Source organism: Augochlora pura, chromosome 3 (assembly GCF_028453695.1).
Source record: "Augochlora pura isolate Apur16 chromosome 3, APUR_v2.2.1, whole genome shotgun sequence".
NCBI classification, from domain to species: domain Eukaryota; kingdom Metazoa; phylum Arthropoda; class Insecta; order Hymenoptera; family Halictidae; genus Augochlora; species Augochlora pura.
Genome location: NC_135774.1, coordinates 2,918,873 through 2,940,322, shown reverse-complemented (window position 1 = coordinate 2,940,322; position 21,450 = coordinate 2,918,873). Strand labels below are relative to the sequence as shown.

Below are 21,450 nucleotides of genomic sequence, written 5' to 3'. Positions count from 1 at the left end.
TAAATACTAATAACACTTTATACAGTTATGTACTATTAAAACCGTCTAGAAATATTGAAATCGCCTCGTCACAGACTTAAGAACATAATGCAAATGTAACCAGTCTCCTCGTTGCGTTAATTGTCTTCCGGACACCTGGCATCTTGAATGTCCTGCGAATCGAACAACGACGTTATAGCTACTTAGAATCTATTTTGGATAATTTTATGCGAACAAGGTAAGCTACAAATTTTACCCGATTTCTCTTCTCTCCGTACTTGGACCAGAAAGTGACTTTACACTCGGTTTTTTGTCCAGTTTGCTTGTTAAACACCGAACACGAAGAAAATGGCGGCGAGTACAGGTGCAAGGAGACCGCAGGATTCACTGCGCTGGGATTCTCAACGCGATGGAGACCCATAGAGTCTGTAAATTATAATTAATTTACTACAAAATACTGACCGAAGGAAAAAGCATTTTTTAAGAGATAATTTTAGCGTTGTACCATTGATGTAGCATATCTCGTCGAGGTCAAGGCTAGTTCTGTCCAATTCCTTGAGCTCTTCCGGCTCCGTCGACTTACTTATGGTCCCGTTCTTCTTGGGCCATGCGTATCGCGTCTGTAAACCGACATTAGATTAAGCAACCTCCGCGAATCGCGCAATCAATTGTTAACGGTTTCGTAAACTCGGTTAAAGAGCCTTCCTCGCAGATTAAAGTTGTCAACTAGTTGTAAGATCATTAGTAATCTATCGAATTAAGAGACTAGATACCTCGCACAGTTCACCCTGCAGGATCTTCATTACACAATGCGCATTCGCGTGATCGTGTATAGCCGATCCATGGCCTTCACCCCAGCATAGCACCATAAGATTGAACTTTCCATTTCCCTCGTCGACCAAGTTCCTTGTGTACCTGTGTACAACGATTCATTCATCATTTAGCTTAAGACCATCCGCCGTTAGATTAAGTGGAATGAGTAATGGCGACTTCCGTGCGGCCGTGTGATTAGTATGCGCAATGAAAGGACAATTAATTACTCTTAGATAGAATAAGCTTCGGTGATCTTATCTTCGAATACCATGGTGTAGTCGTAACGATCCAAGGAGGGGATCAACCGATCCTTACATTCGACGGAAGGAGAAGATTTCTATCAATTAGGTTCCGCAGAAAGGTAAACAAAACTTAGACGATAAAGAGCACGGAGAAACTCTCCGAATACCAGAAGAAAATCGCAAGAAAGTTCTGTTGCAAGAGGAAATGTTTGTAAATTTAGATTGCGCAGGAGGATATTAAAGTGAGGCAACGACGATTAACTGTTCTCTGATGCAACGGCTGGCTAGGAGATAGTAAGGATAATCATAAGGATATTACTTGAAAATTCTTGCGTTAATCGTATGGAACGAATTCGATGGATCGTTGCTTTCGATCGTACCCCACAAGTGTCGCATGTCGGGGCGACCGATGTTTTGGCTCGGGTGTAATAGAAGTGAGGGGAGACGGGCATGAGTGGAAAGTGTGCGTAATGCCGGGTCCACACTGGTGTTCGCAAGCAGATAGCTCGCTCAGCAGTTCGCTGGTACCTGGCGAATTGCTCTCCAGTGTGGACCTGGCATAACCAGCCCGTTCACCGAACGGACACCACTGATTTACGTGCAATACACATAGACTTTTAACTGTTCCGCATACTTAGGCTCAGATTGCAATGACGCCGTTCTGATCGTGTACTTTGATTCTTCAATTTATGAGCGACATGTAGTCCTCGCATAGTTGCAGAAAGCGAAAGACTTCTCACCGACACACGTTTCTCGAAATCCTTCGAACTATTTCTAGCCTATCCGTGCTTAAAAAGCAACCTTTTTCGGAATTATACAGAATCTAATTGCGAATACAATTCATCATCCCGGTAGCTACAGCATACTCCCGATACTACCGCGAGACGCCGTGGACTTCGGTCACGTTGCCAATTACGCACAATAATTTCATATTACAGTCATAATATTCGTAGTAACAGAGACGAATTTCCTTTCTAGATCGAGCCGAGAGAGAACCGGCACGAGATTCGATGGAAAAATCGAGCTGCTCCACTCAATGATACTGTGCCCTTCGTCATCGTTCAATTACGTTTGTAGAGCGACTGTCTTAAGCTATGGGGTAACGCGAAGCTTATCGACTAGCTCATTATTCACAACACTGATTCTGGAGTCCCCGGTGTTATCGTTTGACACGTTGCACGCGTGTCGTACCTATTTTTTGTAACGGGATTCGCGGCTTGATAAGCCTGTTGATATACTCGCAATTCCGTCAATCGACTCGCGATCGCGACTCGCGCTAAGCAGTTTCTTAGTTCGCGTATCTCGCGAGGTCGTTTGCATTCCCTCTTGGTTCAACAATGTTGCTAAATTCCTCCGGTGTCTGCCACCGGAACGGTACGAAAATTTACGAGAAGCTCGCCAGACGGGGTTGGAGAAACTGTAACGACCACGATAACCTATCGTGAACTCCGCGAGCATTAATCTTGTTTCACAATTCTGGCGTAGCTGGACGCGTTTTTGTTTGCCGTTTGATTGAATGTTTTCTTAGAAGTACGATTCCACCGATGACAAACAGACTGTGGCAAACACCTAGTTCATCGACTCCTCCAGATACAGTGGACACGACAGGTCGATCTACCTACTTGCCTCTCGACAATTTCGATTCGCAACTATTGGTTGAAAATTTAATGTAGAAGTTCAATCTGTTACTTTTCGTTTCCGGATTTCGATTATCCACTGCTGCTATGAATTTTGATTCTGCGACGAGTTTAAGGCTTTATTTTTTGAACTTGAATACACATTTTACTTTTACAATCTCCAAACGTTTATACACAAGTTTTAAATTGTTTATAAATGTATTCGTATGATACGTATAGTAACTTGGAACGAATTCATTATTTCTGGATACAGTAAAATCTCGGTTATCGCTAAAATATGTGGTAATATTATTCAAGGAAACGTTCGGTCGCTTTTTCTTACGCTATTCTCTTTCATGAAAAGAACAAAATGATTTCGTAATCCGAAGCTACGCAGTTTCTAACAGCTTTTGTAGCAGCTTTCTTTTAAATATAGAATCCATATCTTTAATCTCCAAAATAAATGCAACGTATTTATCGCGCGAAATAAAATTGTAATCGAAATCCAGAATCGAAACACAGAACCGAAAAGTAACAGTTATACTTGGAAACGATATAATAACGGTTCTGATGAACCGAAACTGATATAACGGTTATGAGAATATTTCGGTTCTGTTTCGAAGAACCGAAATCGATGGATCAGAACTGTTTTCAACCCCTGGCGAAAACGTTTCGCGACCTTTTTCTGCGATTTTCGTTCTTGTTCACGCGCCGAGAACTTTCTCCGGAGTAATTACTTTGGTAATGACCCACGGTCTCCTCTCGTTGCGAAGGAATTTTGCTTCGATCCTAATGATTCGACCGCGTATCTGTATGCGAATTCTCGTTCTCATGTGTGATTTTATAAAAATTCGACTTAAAGACGCGTTTTCTTCGTCACAACGATAGCCTGACCCTTGAATAGGTACAATTGCATTGAAGTCACCTTAAGCGTTCGGATCGTAGTGGTTTAAAATTCGATCCTGCAGTTGGCAAGGGTGTTGAACTCCGCGTGATCTATAATAGTTATTGAAATATTTTTTAAATGATTCCGACTGTAGGACAGTGAAGCCTGTTACCGTATCGTGACCAATTGCTGTGCCTCTCGTTTGGTTTCTAATTAATTTTACATCTGTCGTATAAAAGATATTCGCTTCGTTAAATATCATGCGAATTACGTCCGAAAAGAAAGTAAAACCATAGCAATTGATCAGCCCACAGTAACCTTATATATGCCTAATTGTAAATGTCTAATTGTGAATGTCTAATTGTAAGCCGATCGATGTAAGTGCGCAGTCGATCAATAAGTCCATCCGGCTGCGTTGTCAGCAAGGTCAATGTGTCGTTTTGGATTTATGTCTCTCTCTCTCTCTCTCTCTCTGGCAATATTGCACAGATGCTAACGGTTTCTTATTTGGCCTATAAACTCTAGATGCTAGTAAAACGAAACACTCGGAGAGATGTGAAACCCATCGTTCTTCTCTGCCCCCAGGGATGCGGTGGTTGTTCTAAGCGCAATAAATACCAAGCCGATTTACCTGTATCTATCGAACTTGGCGTACTTCTTCCACTCGGCAGGATTGCTCCTGTAGGATGCCATCAGCTCCAGCACGTCGTCGATGTTCACATGGTCGGTTTTGAAGGCCTCGTAGAGAGCGTCGATGAGCTCGCGCAGCGTCAAGGACTTTCTGGTCTCGTAGCACTTGCTGCTGGGAATGCAGCATGTCGCAGGATCCTCGGGGCAGACTTGCATCCTACCGTAGGTGTCGGTCACTGCTCGGTACCGTCCTCCTTCTCGGACGTGTTTCTCGGCCGGCGGACACGGTCGAGCGGGTTTTGACGGGAGGACGAAACGCCCAATGACAACGGTCGCTGACGAGAAGGTCTCTGTTCCGAGTTTCGTACCCGAGATCAACGGATCAACGCAGCTGATCGAAAGCGAAGTCGTGGCCGACGACGTAGGAACACGTTGCCGGTCTACGGCTCGTACCGGTCTAACAAAACAGGGGAGACGGCGGCGGCTTGTAGTAAGCCTAAGATACTCCCTACTCTGCGGCTCTTGAGCAGTTTCGTACATTTCGTCCACAAAGAAAATCGAGCAAAACAGTTCTCGCCGATGGTTCCCGCTCGTTCCCGCTTTCTTTTTTCCCTTGTTAATGTCATCGGCGATCGGGGGTTACCTAACTCGGTAATTAAGATACTGTAGGAATCTAGAATTCATTTTCAAGCCGATTCTCCCCACCAATCAATCGTGGACGTTCGCGCGGGCAATAACAACTATTTAAGACTATGTTTTTTTTGTAATAATATCGCTGTAATGAACGTGGACGCGTGCTGCTGACATCGACCCTGTCGTACGTACTTTCAACAGATGTACTTGCTTGCAAGATCAGTTCTATGAATCTTGAAGAATGGGAAATGTTTGTGTTGTTATGACGGGTAACGCCTGTCAACGGGGCCAAACGCGTAATCGTTAGGAAATATTGGGAAGATCGCGATACGAGCACAACCCAAACAACATGTTTGTTGATAGTTATATCGAACACAGGTTTAGTTACTCGATGTCGTAGACGAGCAGTTTTATGATTCGTATACCAACAAGGAAGAAAATTAGCAATCCTTCAACCGCAACGTGTTCTAATTTAAGGGTGTCAAAAGACTAGGTCTAGTATTTTCTTTGTTTCCTTAGGAAATTTTTGTATATTAAATCGGTGAATTGTATGGCATTGTAGCTGCCATAAATGCTGAACTCAAAGCTGCTCTAGGCCCAAAAATATATTTGGATTGGTCAGGGACAATGCTAACAGCAACAGGTCGACAAAGCGGCCGCTCGAAACTCGAACGTATACCTGCCGGCGTAGTACGTCAGGCCGAAAAAAGAATAAACCGTACAGCAATTGGTCACCCCAGAGTAACCTGATCCGCTATCCTCCGCTACTCGCATGTATTGATCGCTTCGCGGGGATACATATGCGCGTTTCGCAGTCAAAAGGTCAAGCTTCTGTCGCAATTGAAAATCTTGCTAACGAGCGCGAAGTAGATCGTTCCGTCAAGGCCGGTGGAGTTCTTGTTTTCTGTTTCGGAAAAGCTGGTCGCACGTGTCGCTCAGCGAACACAAATCATCTTCTCCTCGTTGTTCTTCGGCTTCGCGGATGTTTTTCCACAAACGGTGATCTCCTTTTCTTTCGCGCGGCAAGGTGAATCAGCGCACCTGCACGACCTCGGCTTGCCGCGTTCTCTGGCCGCGATGCAGCTATAGCAAACGTGCGGAAGGAAAAAAAATCAGCAACTGGAAGTACCAGATCTACGTTCGGCTCACACAACGAGAGAACTCGTTGTCGTTAAAACGAACGATTCCTTCCTTTCTCTCTCTCGCTCTTTCTCTTTCTCTCTTTCTCGTTCCCCATCTCTCTCTCTCTCTCTCTCTCCCATTCTCGCCTCGATCGCGACTCCGAGCAACATCGATTTTTGCTGGTCGATTTTCAATGAAACTTACACGCAAGGCGAATTCTTGCAGTAGTAGCACTTCATCCTCGGCTTCTTCGACTTACTCTTTTTGCATCTGCATGGGGACGATTTGCACTGGCAACACACCGCCGTCTTCTTCTGTCTGTCGCCCCTCGATTGAGGATCGCACTTGCAGATCGTCGGCGATTTGCTTCGGGGCTTGTCCGGGCAGACGACCGTCTTGCGTCGGGACTTGGGGCTGTGATCGACGACAGAGACATGGAAAATCACTCGATCCTTTAACAATACTAACCGCGATCCTTCGATTGCATTCTCAAATTAATATCTCAATTCTCTTTGCCTCGAATCTCTGGGAATGTGTGAAAGTAATGTTTCAAGTTTGTTATTCGACTGTGCAACAAGTAGATCAGGATATATGATCATTGTAGAAAGTCTGCTGTTGATACATTGATTTCACATTCGCGAGAGTTCGTCATTGATAAAGCTGTCCATCACTAATCGAGATAATTAGCTTCATATTTACTATTAAATATATTAGAAATTAAATAAAATAAAAGAATAGCAAAATGTTATATGTCCTATTCGATAAATATAAAGTTAATTTTGCCCGAATAGAAGCCAAAAGCGGAAGAATTTCAATCAGCTCCGCTGCAGAATTTTAAAACAACTCTCACTGTGAATGCTTCGAGATTCCAAGTATGCCAGACAAGCCAGTTTTATAAAATCGTATAAAACAAGAGAACTCGGTTTTTGTATCCACAGAATTAGCAAGTCCCTTGTCGAACGGGATGAATCAACGGCTCACCTGACGCGACACTTGATTCGTCTCTCGTCCCTTCCCTCGTCGACCTTGAGGTTGCAGCAGCAGGGGACCTTCCGGCACTGGGTGCAGCTGACGGACTCGCTGATCTTCCGCTGCAGCTCGTTCATCACGTCCGAGAAGCAGCTGAGCCTTTGATAAGGCAGATCATCGGAGTTCTGCGGCTTGGGTTTTTCGTGGCAGCAGCACTCGTTGATGGAATCGCGTCTGAGATCATCGAGATTCCGCGAGAAATATCGGCGAACGTCCTCCCGCGGTTTCCAGGCGGTGACGCAGATGGTGCGATCGCAGTCGGGTTCCGCGGCGACCGGTCTTCCCTCGCGGAAGGACTTCCGTTTCGGCTCGCAGCAGCATAGGTCGACGGTCATCTCGCAGCAGGAGCACTTCCTGATCGGTGACCTGCAAGTGCAGCCGTCGCGTGGCCTGTCGCAGTAGAGACAGACCATCGACTTCATGTGCCTGCAGCTACCCCTCGGGGGGCACACGGTGTTGCAGATGCACTCGGCTTTAGGCTTGTAGCAGGTCACGCAGGGTGGCACCGGCCTGCAACTGCAACGTCATAATTAAAAAATATTCGGCACCTTTTTAAACGGAATAATTTTAGAATACTATTTGCCAGGGGTTGTAGTGTTCATCAATTTCGAGAAGCAGGAGTTGAATAAATATTATTTCCTGTCTCGCAGAAACATTTTCACGTTTCCAATATATAGCAGGGGTCGAAAATTCATCTTTGTAGTAATTGCAGAGTCAAATAGCGTGACCTCTCACCTACACTCGCTTCTCGGTCTGCAGCACCCCTCGCAGAGTACTATTCTCCTGCAGCCGCACTCCTCCCAGCTCCTGTTGTCCCTGTACAAAACCGAACAGTTGTTCTCCTGCGATTCCATTCGACAGAATTGCCGCTCTTTCTTCAGGCAACTCTTCGGGTAACTGTTGAGCCTGTTGCAGCTCTGCGGTGCCGGCATGCAACAGCAAGTGCATCTGCTGTCTTCGATCCTCTCGTCGGAACGACCCACGTTGCTGCACACTGAGACAGGTTGATTAGTGCACACCGTGTGGATCACGATTTCTTGAGAAGTGCATCGGGATGCAGGCTGTCGCTGGGAATGACGCGCGCACACAGTCGTCGATGGTTGCTTCAGGGCTGGACACACTTCGGTGTCACCTGCTTCGTGAGTTTCTTCGAGGATTCTCGGCTTCGAGAGCTCTGGTCGAATCTCTTCTCGAACCTCGGAGCCCTTTCGTTCTTTCGACTCTTCTAGAATGTCTTTGGGTCTGACCTTTGCTGTTACATTTTCAGCATCTGTTGTCTTTGGAAGATCCTCTGACAGAGCGTTTGCTTCTTCGAGAATGGGACTCGGAGGTTCGGGGACAGAAATTTTCCTGGCTGTATCAGGTGACGATGGCAAGATCGTTTCTTGTTCTTCAGGAACTTTAGGTTGGTCCTTTTGGTCTTCATCTTGTTTCTCTTCTTTGGCTTCCTCTGAATTGGTCTTGGTCCCTGGATCAGTCTCAGTAGACTGCTTGCTCTTCTTCTTGGACGCAGCCTTCTTCTGATTTGCTGGCTCCTTTTTCTTGAAGAACTTATTTATGTCCAGCCTCTGAGCAAATGTCTTCTTCTCCTTCTGGGTCTTTTCAGACTCGGACTTCGCAGGCTGATCCGTTTCAATATCTTTATCAGATTCCTCATTTTTCTTGTTGGAAGCACTGGTCCTCTTATCAGTGTCCTCAGAGTTCTTGTCCTCCTCCTTGCCCGAGACTCTTCTGAAAGTCTTGAACAACGATGTCCTCAGCCTTTCCGGAAATCCCTTCTTCTCCTCAACACCGCTTTCTTCCGTTTCCTTTTTCACCATATTCGGATCCTTAATCTCGTCTCCACCCCCCGACGTTCGACTCTGTTCTTGCGTTTCGGAATCCTCAACCTCCTTGAGGTGTTTCAGAAATTTATCCTTATCGCGGAGGTTGAACTTCTTCAAGAATGCCGGCTCTGGTTTCCCTTCCGCCTGAGGTGGAGCCGATTTCTCGTCGTCGTCAAGAGACGGCATAGTAAGAGGCTGATCAAGGCTAGGACGTTTAGCTTGAATCAGACGTCTGAGAGCCAGAGTCTCAGGTCTTATTAGCTTCTGGGATATCACTGAACTTGCGCGACGATCAGACTCATCCTCCACTTTCTGCGCATCCTGGGTTTCCTCTTTCACCAGGCTTTGCTTTTTATCTTCCGAGTCCAACCTATCTCTATCTACCTGAGCTTCCAAGTCAGCCGATACCTTAGGCTCCTCTTTCCCCGAGTCTCTCCGACAAATGTCTTGTTCCTCCGGTCTTTGACAGACCGTGATCTCCGGAGACTCCTTGGGAGTCTCGCAGACATCCTCGTCCTCTTCAACGATGCAACTGCAAGTGTTCGCTGGTTCCCTAGATTTAGATACCCTCCTCTGGCTCCGGAATCCGCTGTGACACTTGCAAACGTTTTTCCTTCGCACTCTACAGCTCTCCTTCTCAGAATGTTCCTCTTTCTTCGAGCTCTCGACATAGTAGCCACCGTAATCAGGCTTGGGATTAGGTTCACGATCAAAGTCCCTGCGACTCTGATCACATATGACAGTCTCAGCGCCGCTGCCGGACTTCGACGACCATTCCTCGCTGTCGGAGATAACGGACCCCTGAGTAGGGTAGATCGTGCAGCAAGGCTGCTTCACTTTGTCGCAGATGACGAACGTCGATTCTATCGACAGGTCGGACTGCACCTGCTCTTCGTCCTTACACCGGCAGTCCGTCGACGTCGACTCTGTCTCCTGCGTGCACACCGTGCTCGCCGACTCCTCAGCCACGGCCGAGAACTTCGAGTCGCAGCTGCAGGGGTTGCTGGGGTCGCTGCTGTCTTCTGTGCTCCTCAGGAAGTCCGAGGACTCCTGCTCCTGTCGTTTTCGGCGCTTACTCCGGATGCGGTTCACAAGCTTGCAGGAAGAGGCGTTCGACGGCTCCGTCGTCGTCTCCGAACTGGATTCTGCGGCGGGCGGCGGCTTCTTCTGCTTGTTGGCCGGCTAGGAAGTGTCGACGATCGTAATAATATTATTGCTATTTTTTTAATAGTTTTAAGGGTTACCTGAGCATTCTCAGTGGCCTCCGAGCAGATGTAAATGTTCACATTGCCCGTCATCCGGCGATTGTCAGTCTTGCCAGGACTCGGCGTCGGCTTCGAGTGTTTCTTGGCCTTGGTGCCCTCGCAAGGAGTCACCTTCTTGCAGTAACAATTGGCGATCTCCTTCTTCCCAGGACACGTGCGCGCCTTCCTGAGCTTGTCTGGATGTCGATTAGACCTGTGAGCTTTCTTGACGCGACTCGATCTACAGGAGGAATATTCCTCGGCAGATCGCGACCTTTCGCGTTTAGCTCTCCTCGAGGAGTCTTTCCTGCGGCATACTGTTTTGTCGAGAGTGTCCTTCGACTGCTCCTTTGGAGTCATTTCAACGTCTTCCTGCTTCTGGAAAGAACGGAGGTGTACTATAATTTAGCACCGATAAAGCTTAGGCTGATTGAACTAAGTGATCGTTTCAGGAATCTGACTTTATCTTCAGTATCGTGGATACTTGCTTCTTAGGTACCATTCTACACTGCTTCGCGATAGTCTCGACCGCTTCCTTAATGGACACGTTGATCATATCCGTCAGTCTGTCACGGCTGATCTTGTCCTTCTCGCTGGCTTCGAGGTTGGGACACGTTCTCCTGTCGCAGGATTCCATCTCCATCTTTTCGCCCGGCAACGAATCCTCTCTGACGATTTTTCCATTTTTCGGAATAGGAGCTGGCTCTTCTGGAATTTTCGGCGCCCCCGAAATTCTCGGTTTCTCTGGGATTAGGTTTTTCGATTCCGTGAACACGGATGCATCGATGCTCAATGGGGGAGGGAAACTTGTGGCTTTGACATCGTGGAACGAGTGATCGACGGTCTTGCTAAGTGCACGGGTGCCCTCTGTCGGTTCCGGTGGAAGATCCTTTGCCACCTCGGGAGATTTCGGGAGCTCCTCGGGCTCACCCTTCTTTGGTCTTTTGAACAACGATGCGAATCCCATTTCAATTTGAAAAGGATCGCGAAACCTTTAAGATCTCGAAATTTAAGGAAATTCTACTTTTTCCTTTTCCTTCTGTTATTGACTAAACTGGCCCCCTTTTCCGATGGCGAGGACCTTCCTGAAATATTTCTACTCGGACTTCTCTCCACCGACATCGCCAGAATTAAAATATATTTCACGCACAATTTTCGAAAATCCCTTCGAAGCTGTAGTTAAACCATGCTTCGTTGACCACTTCGGTCAAGTAACTCGCACATCATAGTCTTCCGTGGGAGCAACCACTCGTACTAATTTATAGTCATAGCAATATATTGTAATTTTACAATTTTATTTTAGAGGTTATGAATTTTAACCGTATCGATAGTTTGAAACAATCGACGCTCTTTTCGAGAATTTCCAAACTACAGTTATGGAAAATTGTCAAATACATTTATTTATGCGAAGATCGTACAAAGCTTTACTGAACACTGTTAATCTGTACAATTACTTTACATAATTATTATGTAAGAGAACTTATAAGCAGAGTCGCCTAAGCAGTCGACTCACTATCGCTCGGTTCTCCAGCGGACGAGCAGTAGCAGGAGACGTTGCTCAACAATTCTGGATCATAATCTACGCGATCCGTTGATCGATCTCGCGTGTTCCTGTTGCACCTGTGTCTCTTGCGAGGCTGCACGCGAATATCAACCATCAGACAGTTATTAACTAACTTTTCTATTCTCAATGCCGCGTTACCTTGAACGACGAAATTACTCGATTGGCAAAGTCCCTCGACTTCGCAGATCTGTCCCTTGGCGGATACAGTTGCTTCACCCTTTTCGTTCTGTCCGCTTTCTGGGACAAATGTATCAGGGGTTTTTCTTCGTCGAGTCTTCGGTGTCTGGTCCGTTTCTCCAGCTCGCGTAACACGTTTCTGTAGGCTTGCGTTTCTTGATAGGCAAATTTGGCGTCTTTGCACACCGATTTGCTCTGCGAACAATTTAATTGTGCAATTAATAATTTTAGATTGTTACGTATTCGAATTTATTCTATTAATACTCTCACTGTGCCTGGAAGATGACGCGTTTGATTCGTTGTGGCGCGTTGCGGTTCTCTGGCCGCCATTTTGGAGCGCGCTGATGTCGGAGAAGATCGAGTGCTTCGTCTCGTGGCTTCTCTTTCTCGAATTAATTTCATTCGATCGTGGGCCTTCAATTCCTCGATCAATTCAGGACTTTGGAACATGGGCAAATATTTCCTCACCATGGGCATTTCGAATCCTCTTTGGAGTGGTTCCGGAGGGTCTCTGGAATGTCCGTAGACGTCGCTGCGAAGCTCAGAGTATTGTCCTTGGCATGGACGATGCTGATAAGTCCTGAAGAAAATGTTTTATTAATGTTGAACGTTAAGTGGACAGGTGAGACTATTTTTAAATATGATGGACACCTATCGTGGTGAATTGGGGACTGGCAAACGTGTTCGTGGTAGCGACACTCGCCACAGAAACACTCGGAATATTCTGCAGAGTGTCTGTGACGCATCTCCGACTCGTCTTCGTATCTTCTTGTTTCATCTCCCTCTGAAACATCTTTGTGTCTTCTGCTCTTCGAGCACTTGCGCTTGTATCTCCCAGGCTGTTCTTCCTCGTATAGCGTTCTGTCTTTGAGACAGCCCATTATTTATAACTTTCTATACAATTTCACGTGTACTTTATTCAGTTTTTACCTCGCTTTCCGCTTTCTTTCCTCATCCTTGTCTTTCACTGGATAATAATCCTCTTCTTCCTTCTTTGAGCGACGTCGTTTTCTGTCCTTTGGAGATTTATCTTCTTTGTAACTGAAACGAATTATATTCTTATACTCTTAAGATTTTAATTATAATGCTAATACCTTTTCTTAGATTCCTTCTTCTTTCTGTAACTCTTCTTTCTCGTTTCCTTTTCTTTTTCAGAATCCTTTGGAGCTTCAACTTCTTTCTCAGAAATCTTCCTGCTGTCACGTTTATAGATTTTCGTTTGAGTGTGTCTGCTTCTGTCAGGCAAATCCGTCGCTTTGTCAATTTTCAACGGTTCAACCTTGGTGTCGATAGACACTTTCCTTGTCTTATCCTCATCTTCTGCAGGTTCTTCAACTATATCCTCCTTTTCTTTACCTTCGTCTACCTCCATGATAGGTTCTTCTTTTGCTTCTGATTCTTTCGATTTTTTACTCTTAAATCTCTTTTTTGGTTTCGGTTCTTCAGATTTTTTATCCTTGGATTCTTCAGCTTCTGCTTCTTCAGACTTTTTATCCTTAGATTCCTCTGTCGGTTCTGGCTGTTCAGATTTTTTCTCCTCAGATTTTCTATTTGGTCCTGGTTCTTCAGAACTTTTAGATTTTCTTCTCGATTCTGCTTTTTCAGATTCTTTGTCCGCATCATCAGATTTTCCGTCTGTAGACATTGCTTCCGACTCCTGCGCCACGTGATACTCATCTTCTTTATCGGACAGCATTGATTTTATTTTCGAATACAATTTCTCACGCTTACCAGCCACCTCCAGTTTCTTATCCTCGCTTTTGCTGACAGGTTCCTCCAACTCTTCAGATTTTTCTTCCTTCTCTTTCTTCCTTTTAGCTCTTCTATCTTCCCGTTTCAAATACAATTCCTTCAATTTGCCTACCACGTTCGTCTTCTTCTCATCACTTTTTACTTCGTTCGGATCTTGTTGTTCAGGCGTCGTTTTCTTATCAGATTTTCCAGATATTTTTTTCAAATACAAGTCTTTCAATTTCCCAATCGCTTGAATTTTCTTTCCGAAACCTTTCTTCTTGCTCCTGTTCTTATCTGTGTCTTCAACGCCTTCGTCAGCGCCGCCCGATTGCCTTTTCACTTTAGATCTACGAGTCGTTGATTTTCCAGGCCTCTTCACAGCCGTATCCTCCTCTTGACTAATTTCACTGACTCCTGTTTCTCCCGACTCTTCAACGTCCTCTAACTCTGAAGAGTCGTCAAACACGTCCTTCGCTCCTCGTCTCTGTGTTATCACCAACGGCGATTCCGTCTCATCTGTATTCTCGGTGTCGCTTCTAGTCGCAGATGACGCTTTCTCAGTTTCTGAGTCAATTTTCGAGGAATCGGTTCGTTCGGTTATAGTACTCATTCCGTGAGAATATACGTCTCTATCCTCCTTGGTATCCTGAGTGATGTCCGACGTGCAAGAGCAAGGAGCCTGCAAGCAAATGAAATCAGACATCAACACCTCGTGAATTTACTTCATCAATGAACAAACGTAATTACCACAAATTCGTCTTCCGTCGTATCTCGTCTGCTCTTCTTCTTGCTGCTTGTCATGTCTGACGACTGGTCGACGTCTTCCACTTGCTGGGAATTCTCCGTCTCATCCATTTCGTAATAGGATGTACACCTCACGGTTGACTCCAAGTATCTACAGAATAATCGAAAACCAATCTATCATTTTCAAAAAATTAGTAAAAGTGGTAGAATTACTTCGGCACTTTTCTCGTGGCGAACTTCTTCTCGCGAGGATGTCTGAAATCAAAGTTCTCCGTGTCGTCGGTCTCGTCCCGTCTTCCGACTCTTCTTCTCGTCAGATGGCCGGCGTCGGACCTGCAGCAGACGTCTTCGTCTCGCAGCAGTGTCTCGCTCTCGTCGTAGCACGAGGACGAGGAAGACGACGACGAACCCTTGATCTTCCTAGACCTTCTATACGTCTGCAGTTTCGACTTCCCCTGTAGCATGCCGACGATTCTGCTCATAAGCGAGGGTCGCCTGGTCCGCAATCCTCGAGCTTTCCCGTCGTCGTCCTGCCCGGTACAAATTTCCATCGGCAAACATTCGCTTGTCGCGGATTCTAACGATGTGGACGCAGCGCAAACCCGGAGCGTTTCGCGCGGGACCAGTCGCGAACGGATATCGATGGGAAACGAGGACACGCCGGAATTAGAGGACTCGGTGCGGTACCTCGCCTCTGCCCAGCCAGGGAATCCTCGCTACCGCGCCGACGATTTTATTTATACGACCCCGTTTCTCCTGATCCCTTCGATCCTTCTTCAGCAGCTCCTCGCATTCGTCGTCCACCTCGACGTGTATTACTTCTTCCTCGTCGATCTCCTCCGTCGACCACGACTCCGTGTCGGCGATCGAATGCGATGAATCGGAGCCCCTCCCGCGGGGATCGCGGCTCTTTTTCAATTTCGAGCGGACCCTCCTACGAGCCCTCACCACGAAGCAGGACGCCGGCGACTCGTCGCAGGAGCACGACTCTTTCGCCAGGGGCTCGTTGAATATCTGGAGATATTTGTTGCTATTAGCAGAAATTATTTGCACCGCGATTTGTAACTAATTACAATCATCGAAGGAGGAAATCCTTCTTCTATATTTGATAATTGAGACAACAAATTTTTACTTTATATAAGGATTCGCGGTTTGGTTGTTATAACACTGCGCGTGGTCTTAATTTTGCGTAGAAATAGGAATTAATTAATTTCTATAAAACAATTTGCTAAGTCATCGTAAGTTACCCAAGAATTATGTTGCCACCTACTTGGATCGTCACGTCGTCCCTAATTCTCTGAGCTTCCACGTCTTTGAACGGTTCTCTACGCGCCACGTCCTTCGTCACTTCTGGAATCTCGTCTTCATAGGCTGACCAAGATGAGACATATTTAAAAAGTGGTGAAAATTCTAGGTAGAATTCTTACCGTAACTGTAAACGGAGTCGGTGTCCTCTTCGTATTTTTCCTCCGTCTGTTGAGCCATTTCCTTCTCTATTCTATCTTCTTCGTCTTCTTCCACCTTCTTTCTCAGCATCGCCAAGCTCTCCCTCTTCTCTCTTTCGCTCTCCGATTCCTCTTCAGTTGTCTCGTCAACTTCCTCTTCTCCTTCGGCTTCCTCCACTTCAGTCTCTTCTTCCTCGGCTTCTTCGCGTCTTTCGGTTTCATCCTCCTCGCCAATTTCTTCCTCTTCCTCCTCCAATTTTGCTTTCTCCTCTTCCTCTTCTGTCACTTCTCCAGGTAGCTCTATAGGCTTCGGTTTTATCCTCGGATAGTCATCTTCGGAAGAATCTCTGATGCAAATAATAGTCATCGAATCGATCAGAAAGGGTGATAAAGAAGGTGATGATAAAGGTAATGATAAAGGTATGAGATGTTAAAGAAAAGCGAAAATAAAGTAAGTCATCGAGATATTTAAATAACGGAGAAAATAACATTTAACAGCGGCCTAACTTACAATTCTTCGCTTAGGTCCGACAAGTCGCCGTAGTCGATCGGCGATCTGCAGATGGTGCAAATATTTTGCAAATCCGCGAAACACGGCGGACAGAAGAGGCCGACGCAACCCGGCGTCGGACACTTTATGTGCGGATCGATGTCGGATCGTTCCACGGCGCTGCACAACAAGCACGTCTTCTGCTTTCTCGGGAACAGAATGTTCAAGCAGGGACAGACCGCCCACAATCTGTCCTGCAAGCTGATCTTCTCGATCTTGTCTGCACCGGCCATGCCGAACTTCCGGCGCAGCTGACGTCTCGCGAACTTGAGGAAGTTGCCTCTCGACCTGCAAACATCGTCCATTAACCCTTAAATGCATAGAGTCCCAAAAATGAATCAATAACTTTTTGCACGGATACCCGACAACAGTTTTGATATCGATACATTTGGCTGAATGGCAGTGATTCCTTTGTCCATTGACTTATCAAAAATTAACTAAAATAATGACATTTGACTACAATATTTGTATCTTTCTGACGTTATACCAATTGGCGCGCATTTTTGATAGCGGGTTCATTTACGTACTTTTGGAAGTGGATTATTTAGAAATATTTTGGTGTATTCGTTAAACAAAAAATATTTTCTAAATGTAAGGTTTCTTTTTTAAGGAAACGACTGCTTCAATCTCTTTCATACTAACTAAAGAATTTTTATGTCTATTTTGCATAGTGTACCAAAAATGAATCATTAATATTTTTCAATAAAAACCCTATAAGATATGACTTATAATTTTTTTTAATATTTTTCCCGATTTCCACTCATTCGAAATATTATAACCCCTAATTTTTAAATCAAATTCATTAATTCATGCATTTAAGGGTTAACTTGATTTCCGTTTATTCGTCGCGGACTGATAGACAGTTACCTGATAATGTGATTGTACAGCCAAGTGGCCCTCTGCTTGGCCCTGTCGGGATAGTACTGGCAGAGAACCACGTGTCTAAGACGGAGGCCGTAGGGCTCGAAGAACGCTACGAACCAGCAGAGGATCAGCAAACCGACGATCTGAGTGTACCTGTCGAGATTGGGCGGCACCGGTTGAGGTAGGCACAGCATCGTGTTAATCTCCGACTCCTTGCCCTGGGGTGAGAAGGATCTAACTATGCTCCTGTATAGATCGGCCATGTAGCCTTCGCCGGCGACGTGAATGGTCACAACTGACGGCTTCTCCACCTAGGCGGTACCGGCATTGCTTGAGAAGAAGCCTCGAGCGATAAAGATCGCGGCGGTGTACCTTGCTTTCGAATCTACCGTGGATCTGGATAGTGTTCAACACCCAGTAGAGACTGTAGTCTATGACCAAGAAGGCGATTAGCTTGACGGTAGCCAAGCCCAAAAACACGGCCGATCTGACTAGCTTGAGCCTCTCGGATTTCACCAACATGACGGAGGACAGGCTCACGTATTTGTGGCTCTCGCGAGGGTTCAGCGGCAGGACGGTTTCTTTGTCCTGTCGAGCCCTGATTAAGTCGATGGTGCGCAAGTCCTTCGTTATATATTTGTTGTCGTAGCGTTCGCTGGTCATCCATTTAAATCTGTAGCGCATTACTCTGGAAAGAAACGGATCAGAATACTGCTAGCCTAAAGCTCAGGGACCTTATATTCTCAGTATTATAGAATTAAATTAAATTGAATTAAATTAAATTAAATGATTTCCACAGATGAGCTGTCTCCGGACTGATCGCAATGACATAAATGAATCGAATCGTTACCTGAGAACGATAATGAAGACGAAGAGAGACGTGACGAAGCTGATCGAGTCGAAGATAGTGAACAACGTGTCGGTCCTTGATCGTATCTCGGTTGCAATGCTGGTGGAAACATCCCCTAACGACTTGCTCTGGTTCGTCTCGAAATGAAACGAGTGCGAGAACTTCACCTTAACATAAAACATCGCCTTCATGTGCATTGTGAACCTTTTAATCTCTGTAAATCATAAAGATGAAACCGTGGAAAAATACAAAGTAAATCATCGTCGCAATTGGTGGATACGAAGAAAGGTTGAGAAAAAGATTGGCAAAGCTTGGTCGGCAGACGAAACACTCACTTCGTTTCACTGCGCCGACCACGGTGTCAGCCACATAGGACACCAGCATGCAGATGAAGTCCAGCGGCTTCACGATGTAGCAAAGTGTGCTGACCACGTAGGTAATGTTGCAGACCACCCCGAAGAACGGTCCAAGCTTCGCCTTGCAATCGGCGACGGCACCGTCGAACACTCTCTGACACCTATCGAACGGAGTGCCTAGTTTCTTGTTGCACATGTTGATCACGCTGCCGAGCCATTGGAACACTGACGTAATCACCCTCACTGCAAGAAGAAGCCATCGTTCGCAATGTTGCAATGCTTCAATGTCCCAGTTTTTCCTATGAATTCTTCAGTCATTGTTTATACTCTACTCTGTCAAGTTACTGTAAGCATAAACATGTACATGTTGCAGAAGACGTTCTTACGTATGCTGAGGACGATCCTCTTGATCGCTAGAAGGGTTTGCTTGATCCTCTTGACGACAGCTTTAACCGACTTGATGACTTTCGTTATCGCGTCCCTCAGAGCGTAGAACGGTTGTTTCGCCAAATCTATCACAGTTTTCACCGCCTCCTTCAGCTGCTCCTAGAAAACGAAGCGGATGACAGTGGTGAGCAGGCCGCGCACCACTATAATGAACCGATCCCAACGGTCGAGCGATACATGTTCGCCGATCGTGAAATAATGGGATGCCGGGACGTTTCAAATGATAGAGAAACGTACTTGGGCGCAGGCCAGTGACTCCGTAAGAACGGCGATGTTGTGCAGAGTGTTCTTGACCGGCCCGGTTAACGCTAGAATGAAAGCGTACGCGACCAACACCTGTCGCCCGCGCTTCGAGAAAAATTGGGGTAATAACAGGAACACTATACAGCTGCGGGAGAAACGGGAGAAAAGTCTGACGCGAGAGCCCTCGAGGGAAGCGGTCGCGGGAGCTTTAACCCTCGGCTGATGAGCTAGAAGGCCCTGTGCGCTCGACCTCTTAAACGAGTCCGCGGTGATTGCTGTTTTACGCGTTTCCGGAACACGCGGGTTCCGGCCGCCAATTAAACTGAAAGCACGGCACGGTAAACCTTTTCGTTTCATATTTAGCCAGCTCCGTAGCTAAGGGTCTTCGATCACGAACTCGCTTCCAAGAACGTCTAACCGTTACCTCCCGTATTATTCGAAGAATAATACAAGAATTATTTATGAATCTATTTCAAGTGTAACATGAAAATTCGTTGCTTGATTTTTCTAACCGAATTCTAGGGGAGAACGCCAGACCGAGGGTGAGAATCACCCCTATCGCGGAGCAAAGGAACGTGGCAGTGGAGAGCTTGTAGCCGAGCTGGATCACGAAGAAGCCGAAGAAGATGTAGGTGAGGAATATCCCACCGAGGAAGCCGGCGAAACTTTTCGCGATGTAATTCTCCAAGGTACCGTCCGTGCGAACATCGACGATCTTCCTGTAGATCCAAGAATCCTTCGGGATCGCGAAGATCTTTGCGCAGACGTTTTTAATCTTCTTCTTCAAGCTACGAGAAAATAAATCGTCAATGAATCTTGTCTTCGCAGGACTCTTCCGAAAAGGGAAAATCTATCTATTCTGGACAGATACTAAACGATAGTTCGAGCCGCGACTTGGCAGCGAAGGGGAACTTCGAATCTCACCGCAACTTCTGCCGGCGGATCCGTTGCTTCAAAGTGTATCGGGGCTTGGCGCCGCCCGAGATCTCGATCGATCTCAGTTTTTCATCCTCGTACGTTAGCCTCGCTTTTTCGAGCTTCCTGGCTTTCAGTGCTAATTGGAAGAATGCCATGATCCGCACCGTCTAATAGATCATACCGTTAAATGGAACTGGAATTAATTCTCGTTGCTTCTTCTATCGGGATTTATCGCTGAATTTATGGTTAACGTGTCACTGCAACCCGTAAATTATTAACCGTGGCAGCTCGCTCGACGTTCCGATAGTCACTTATTTTATAGCTTTCTTCGCGGCGAAAAATTTCACACCCCTCTCGTATTAGATGTCCGATTATATTTCGTGATTTAAATTGCGTTACAAACATTTCAAACAAACGTGTATTATTTTACGTTTAATATACTCATGATTTTTCGCAAGTGCGTAAAACCCGCAGACTGTTCAGTACAGAAAAAGCTGGCGAAGCATAGTTTAAGTCAGTTTTGCAACTGTCGCCCACATTTGTTATTTCCCCGATAGCGTGACAGCTTATCAGCGATGCCGATAACGTATCCTAGGAGCACCGCGTCATTAGTGCTGAAAATTGCAAAGCGGTCGTAGAATTATGCGCGAGGTGTAGGAGTAGACTTAACATCCCGTGCATTGTTTTATTATCCAATATTGGGGCTTTGGAAAGCACCATTATCATTGATGTATGGTGCTCGTCGTTACCGATATTTCAGAGATTTAAACTTGTTAGCCTAGATCGAGTATTCTGTATACCTCATTCGTATTGTGGTAGATTTGATGATTTAGTAGCCACGAGTTCACGCAGCGCGTATATTCGAAAGTAATTATATTTTATTAAATTCATTACGTGAATATAACATCTAAAATATACACTGTTTTCATCCCGCGGGTGTCTCGAGCTCGCGAGGTCTTACCTCTGTAGACAAGGATAAGAACTGACTGCAGTGAAAGGAATCAAGACAGGAATACATCGATAGCGTGCGGCGTCTAGATAATGCAAACATGTATGAAGAAAGATTCTATTTTTAGCAAATTTCGTTCGTATTTAAAATTGAGTTTATATTCAAAATTGAGTTTATATTCAAAATTGCAGAACCAATGGACAGCTGAAATTCTTTTGATCGAGATGACTCCAAACACGACGCAGATTGGACCACGTTTATTGAAGAGACTAGTACTCAACCATCTTAACTATTAATTGCTAAAGGTACGGTGACTATCACTGAAAATAAAATTTTCTTTACTGCAAACTTATTTTCCGTTTCTCTATAGTATCGTCTCGTTCCACGGTCGTCCTTCGGGACAGCTTTTACATAATACAACGATATCAATGAATTCGGACCTGTTATCACCGGACACTCTCGCAAACCGCATCACCTCAAAGCAAAGTCCTCGAACCACCGTGAAATGAAATCAAAGACAGCTACTTCTGTACAAATAATTCTGGAAAAATGTTATAAATAATCCCGAGGTTGGAGAATCGATCCGAAA

At 45.6% G+C, this 21,450-nt stretch overlaps 3 protein-coding genes across 3 annotated transcripts; all 3 read right to left on the bottom strand.

Annotated features, from left to right (window-relative positions):
• Window positions 1-15: 15 nt before the first annotated feature.
• On the bottom strand, window positions 16-4,638 carry LOC144468042 (cysteine dioxygenase type 1). The gene is made up of 5 exons (XM_078177170.1): window positions 4,168-4,638; window positions 753-894; window positions 485-599; window positions 236-405; window positions 16-152 (listed from the first exon to the last, which is right to left on the bottom strand). Exons 1-5 carry the CDS (start codon window positions 4,380-4,382, stop codon window positions 117-119), a joined length of 678 nt encoding a protein of 225 aa, XP_078033296.1. The 5' UTR covers window positions 4,383-4,638; the 3' UTR covers window positions 16-116.
• A 1,036-nt stretch (window positions 4,639-5,674) lies between these two features.
• On the bottom strand, window positions 5,675-10,074 carry LOC144467917 (uncharacterized). The gene is made up of 5 exons (XM_078176914.1): window positions 10,021-10,074; window positions 7,686-9,958; window positions 6,903-7,466; window positions 6,126-6,335; window positions 5,675-5,882 (listed from the first exon to the last, which is right to left on the bottom strand). The coding sequence occupies exons 1-5, from the start codon at window positions 10,072-10,074 to the stop codon at window positions 5,735-5,737; spliced, it is 3,249 nt and encodes a 1,082-aa protein (XP_078033040.1). The 3' UTR covers window positions 5,675-5,734.
• Window positions 10,075-11,468: 1,394 nt separating this feature from the next.
• Window positions 11,469-20,082, bottom strand: LOC144467953 (uncharacterized). Its single transcript, XM_078176984.1, has 20 exons — window positions 19,919-20,082; window positions 19,507-19,782; window positions 18,989-19,139; window positions 18,691-18,850; window positions 18,284-18,547; window positions 17,949-18,162; window positions 17,471-17,786; window positions 17,102-17,409; window positions 16,196-16,522; window positions 15,667-16,031; window positions 15,510-15,610; window positions 14,927-15,253; window positions 14,453-14,769; window positions 14,243-14,390; window positions 12,856-14,174; window positions 12,692-12,802; window positions 12,413-12,622; window positions 12,032-12,341; window positions 11,723-11,956; window positions 11,469-11,657 (listed from the first exon to the last, which is right to left on the bottom strand). Exons 1-20 carry the CDS (start codon window positions 20,065-20,067, stop codon window positions 11,517-11,519), a joined length of 5,748 nt encoding a protein of 1,915 aa, XP_078033110.1. The 5' UTR covers window positions 20,068-20,082; the 3' UTR covers window positions 11,469-11,516.
• Between the last annotated feature and the right edge of the window lie 1,368 nt (window positions 20,083-21,450).

Bases quoted from the DNA above. Each gene is read 5' to 3' on its own strand.
- LOC144468042 (XM_078177170.1), bottom strand. From the start codon at position 4,382: ATGCAAGTCTGCCCCGAGGATCCTGCGACATGCTGCATTCCCAGCAGC. The intron at 406-484 runs GTACAACGCTAA...TATAATTTACAG, and splicing joins CGAGATATGCTACATCAATG to ACTCTATGGGTCTCCATCGC. The intron at 153-235 runs GTAAAATTTGTA...TTCGATTCGCAG, and splicing joins ACGGAGAGAAGAGAAATCGG to GACATTCAAGATGCCAGGTG.
- LOC144467917 (XM_078176914.1), bottom strand. From the start codon at position 10,074: ATGACGGGCAATGTGAACATTTACATCTGCTCGGAGGCCACTGAGAAT. The intron at 9,959-10,020 runs GTAACCCTTAAA...GACACTTCCTAG, and splicing joins AGGCCACTGAGAATGCTCAG to CCGGCCAACAAGCAGAAGAA. The intron at 6,336-6,902 runs GTGAGCCGTTGA...CGTCGATCACAG, and splicing joins CGAATCAAGTGTCGCGTCAG to CCCCAAGTCCCGACGCAAGA.
- LOC144467953 (XM_078176984.1), bottom strand. From the start codon at position 20,067: ATGGCATTCTTCCAATTAGCACTGAAAGCCAGGAAGCTCGAAAAAGCG. The intron at 19,783-19,918 runs GTGAGATTCGAA...ATTTTCTCGTAG, and splicing joins ATCCGCCGGCAGAAGTTGCG to CTTGAAGAAGAAGATTAAAA. The intron at 12,342-12,412 runs GTGTCCATCATA...CATTTTCTTCAG, and splicing joins TCCCCAATTCACCACGATAG to GACTTATCAGCATCGTCCAT.